At 39.1% G+C, this 3,911-nt stretch overlaps 1 protein-coding gene across 1 annotated transcript in view; it reads right to left on the reverse strand.

The window, feature by feature from the left end:
- SELENOF (selenoprotein F) overlaps nucleotides 1-2,888 on the reverse strand; it is a 29,756-nt gene extending 26,868 nt beyond the window's left edge. Inside the window, exons 1-3 of the mRNA XM_026853921.1 lie at nucleotides 2,882-2,888; nucleotides 1,210-1,284; nucleotides 340-469 (exon numbers count right to left, since the gene is read on the reverse strand). Of these exons, the coding sequence (XP_026709722.1) occupies nucleotides 340-469; nucleotides 1,210-1,284; nucleotides 2,882-2,888 (212 nt within the window). The remainder of the gene's footprint in view (nucleotides 1-339; nucleotides 470-1,209; nucleotides 1,285-2,881) is intronic.
- Nucleotides 2,889-3,911: the final 1,023 nt, after the last annotated feature.

Below are 3,911 nucleotides of genomic sequence, written 5' to 3' on the forward strand. Positions count from 1 at the left end.
GCCTCGGTGTGCCGGCCGGCCGGGCGGGCGGGCGTGGGGGGGCGCGCACCGCCGGCTACTTCTCCCGTACGGCTCCTCGTGTTTACATGCCCGAAACGGAACAGGACCGGATCGATATGGTCTGGGGACTCTGCAGAGGGGCTGTCAACAGCAGCGGCGGCAGCCTTGGCCTTTGAGTTCATTTGTATGTGTGTTTTGCGTGATCATGAGACCTAGGAGAGATCGGTGCTGGAAAGATAAATATTTCTGTAGTGTGTCTAAATGGGTTTTCTTGAGAGAGCAGCAGTGCTCAAAGCTATTAGGAGCAGCGGCTGGCCTGCGTGCGCCTGTGACAGGCACCTGGGAAGGGAGTAGAGAAGCGGTAGCGGTGCCGAAAGTGACTCTAGTTCTGCTGCCTGCTGCTGCAGCGAATTATCATCATCCTCTTCACATTTAACTCCTACTTCAAACGTTCTACTAACGCTTGGCACTGTAAAGGAAAGCACAGTGTAAAAAACCAAAGGCTACAGACGTTCGTAATGACAAACGAGTAATTTGTTTTACTCCCATTGAATGTAAGATGTTATTTTTTACTGTTACTGAGTGTGGTTAGTGATCTAGACTGTCACTGAGCTGTTAGAATAATGATGAACTTGAAAACTCTCGTATAAGACTTCTTTTGCTATTTCTTCCTTAAAAAGACCTTTTTAGAGTAATACCTGCCAGGTAGATAACATCTTACTACTTTGTCTGTTGTACATAAGGCTGCAGAATTTTTATAGATTTTACATTACTTAAGGATCTCAGGGATGAGGAAAAATACCATTCTGAACCTGGTTTGTGGTGCCTAGGAGTTGTAAAAACAGCACTGAGACTTCTGGTGTGTACAAGTGCAGGGGCTGGTTTACAAATGTTGTTGATTTGTTTTCTTGTATTACTTGACTGTACTAAGACATTTAGGCTATGAACACTTAAAGTTTCTAGGAAGAAAAGTGCCCATGCCATGTTCCTACTGGTGTTAAAACTGGAAGTAGACTTTAAGTGGCATGGGAAATTTAACAACGAGCTTCTAACAGAGCCAGAGTCAGCATAATGTTCAGCTGTATGAATGCCGTTGGGATTTTACTTCTCAGCATTTCTTTTCTACTTTGCTCTCTCTGAAGTGGATGTTAGGGATTAGGACCCTGAAAATGGCAATGCTTCACTGCTTAAGTTACAGGAGGCACTTACTCTGCTTATTTTTCAACCGAATGTTTGTACCAATTAAAATATAATCGAGGTAATAGTTTTGCAGGGTCTCAATAACTGTAAACAAAAATTTGAAGAAGAAAATCAATTAAATTGAAAGATAATTCACATAGGTGTTAACGTAGTGCTCAAGGTTCAATGGAATTTTGGACCCATCTGTTTTAAACTGGTTGGTACCCATGGCTTCAGTGCCTCTGTTGCTGATAGTATATGTTACTTTAGGGAAATCTACCTTCTGGCATGAAAAGATTAACATAATGCATGTGAGAATAAAGAATTTTGCTAGTACAACTTCCTCTTCCTCCTTAATATATATATATATATATATATATATATATATATAGTGGGCATGATTAAGTTACATATTTAGAGGAGTAAAATACACAGGTCCCATTACTTTGGGACAAGAATGTAATTACTGTGTTCTGCTGATGTTGTTTCTTAAGGTGAATAAACTACTGCAAAGTTTGTTAAAAGTATGGTGGAAAGATTTGCTTTGTTAGCAACTTACTAGTGAAAACCTTACTAGTGAAAAACAGAAAAGGGCTTTCTGAAAGAGCTCTGGACTCCGGTTCTGCTTTTTTAACATGAGGGTATGCTTTGTTAAAAAGCTTCTAGGTGTCTGAATGTCTTCCTTTTTGTTTGGTGTGTATTTTATGACTAGCAAATGTTAAGGTTTCATTACAGAAAATTTTTTGCCATTGTGGTTGGTGATGTTTCTACTGTGCTGTAATATGGAGAATGGTTTTCTCCAAATCAAAGTAATTAGCTGGCCTAGTGCACTTGAATTCCAGTCTTTCTCCCTGCCCCCCAAAAGAATGAGGTGTGTGCAAGTGTGTGTGTGTGTGTGTGTGACAAGGCAGTGATTTGATAGTAATGACAAAGTAGTTCTTTTGGTCTTTCAGTTGTTTCAGTGGATGTTTTATGTTAGAAGTCAGACTGCATGTTGTTTGGGCACAGGGTTTTGAACTACACTATGTATTTGTGTTGATATATGGTAAACTGTCATCTTGGAAAGTAGCTGGAAGAATTAGGTGCTGACTAGGAATGCCAAATTACTTCAGATTTGATAGCAAATAGCAATCTTATTTGCAGTTCTAATAATAATAATCAGCTACACTTGGTGTTAGAAAGGGTTTTATCCGATTTCTTCACATATGAGCAACTCCTGAGCCTGTACTGAACAACTGGGGGTGGGGGGTGTAATTTCAGTTCAACATCTTAAAATGTCTTGCCTATAACATGAAAATGGAGCATGTTTCTGGGAAAGGAAAAAAAAAAGGGGAACCTCTTTCTTCTTGTAAGACTTTATATAGGTAAAACTCAGTCGCCCTGGCAAACTTTCCTTTTTTAAGTTGAGAAGTGCAGGAGATATAGAAGCAAATGACCATCACAAATGCTGCTGCTGCTTTTTTTTCCTCTGTGATGAGATTATTATGATCCTAATATAATTGAAAAAGGTATTTGTAAACCTGTGGGTTTCTTCATCATATGAAAGATAATTCCCTAATTAAAAAAAATCAAAATATTAATAACTTCTCTGCAGCTGTTGGACTTCTTAAGCTCTTTACAAATAGTTTACAGTGGTGAGATCACAAGCAGAGCTCAGTCAGAACCCAGTTTCAAGTACTTTTTTGGTGAGACTTGTACATACCAGACATTAATCTTTCATATTATTTTCAATTATTTACATGTAAGGGCAGCCAAATTGGCATTTACTCCAGACTAAGCTGTCCCTAGTTGCCAGTGAGAACTTCAATGCTTTTATTTAAGCTTGGTGTAGGTACTTGCCCATTAGCTCTAGGAACACGCAGCCCTAATAGAGATTATTGCATGTGAAAGGCAAATGTTGAGGTTTGCACTATCATTTCTGTAACGGAAATGTCTGACCATCCCCTTTGGTTTTTGGAAGCTTGGTGAATGCAGCTCTGCCTCTGGTTTAAGCTGACCTACTATTAAACATGCCATCTCCTGCATTGCCGTTACTGTTTGTGGTGAGTTGGATCAAAAAAACTGATCCAGTTGGAAGTAATCCATCCATCTCTTCCCTCCCCCAAATTTTTTAATGCATTAATGGGGAGAAGGAAGAGGAGGGAAGTTTATGTGTGTTCTAGTTCTTCTGTTTAATTTTATTCTACAATAGCAAGTAGTAGAAGCACTTAAAGTTTAGGCAGGGGAGTGGGAGAAGACAGTGCCTCATTCAAGGGAGAGTTTGTAGATCAGAGAAGGTGAGGATAGTAGGTGGGAAATGATTACTCTTTGGTGGGGTGGAAGTGAAGTAATACTGCTACTGTCTAGCTGCTTAGCGTTACTTGCATGTTAGATTTTGAAAACTGTCCATGTCTGGGTAACATGCCATAACAGAGAGGGCAAGGATTAAACAACTTTATTACCATTTCAGATTGTTGCTTCAAATCATGTTGAAACACTGGTTAGCTGTACTGTGGGAGTATTTCTTCTGCTAAGTGATATAAACAGACTTATGTCTCATATCTGTTAATTCAGCACCTTTACTTCTGTCATTTGAGAGAAATTCTTCATATTTTACTTTTTACATTCTTTTTTGTTTGAAAATACATTAATAACTTGAAAGGCTAATGCTCTTTTCCTGAGCCCAGGGAAGAAAATTTAATTGATGATTGATTGCCAGATTATTATACCTTTTCTTAAGGTAGTTTCCTGGT

This window comes from Athene cunicularia, assembly GCF_003259725.1.
Source record: "Athene cunicularia isolate RWA chromosome 8 unlocalized genomic scaffold, athCun1 chr8_part1, whole genome shotgun sequence".
Taxonomy (NCBI): domain Eukaryota; kingdom Metazoa; phylum Chordata; class Aves; order Strigiformes; family Strigidae; genus Athene; species Athene cunicularia.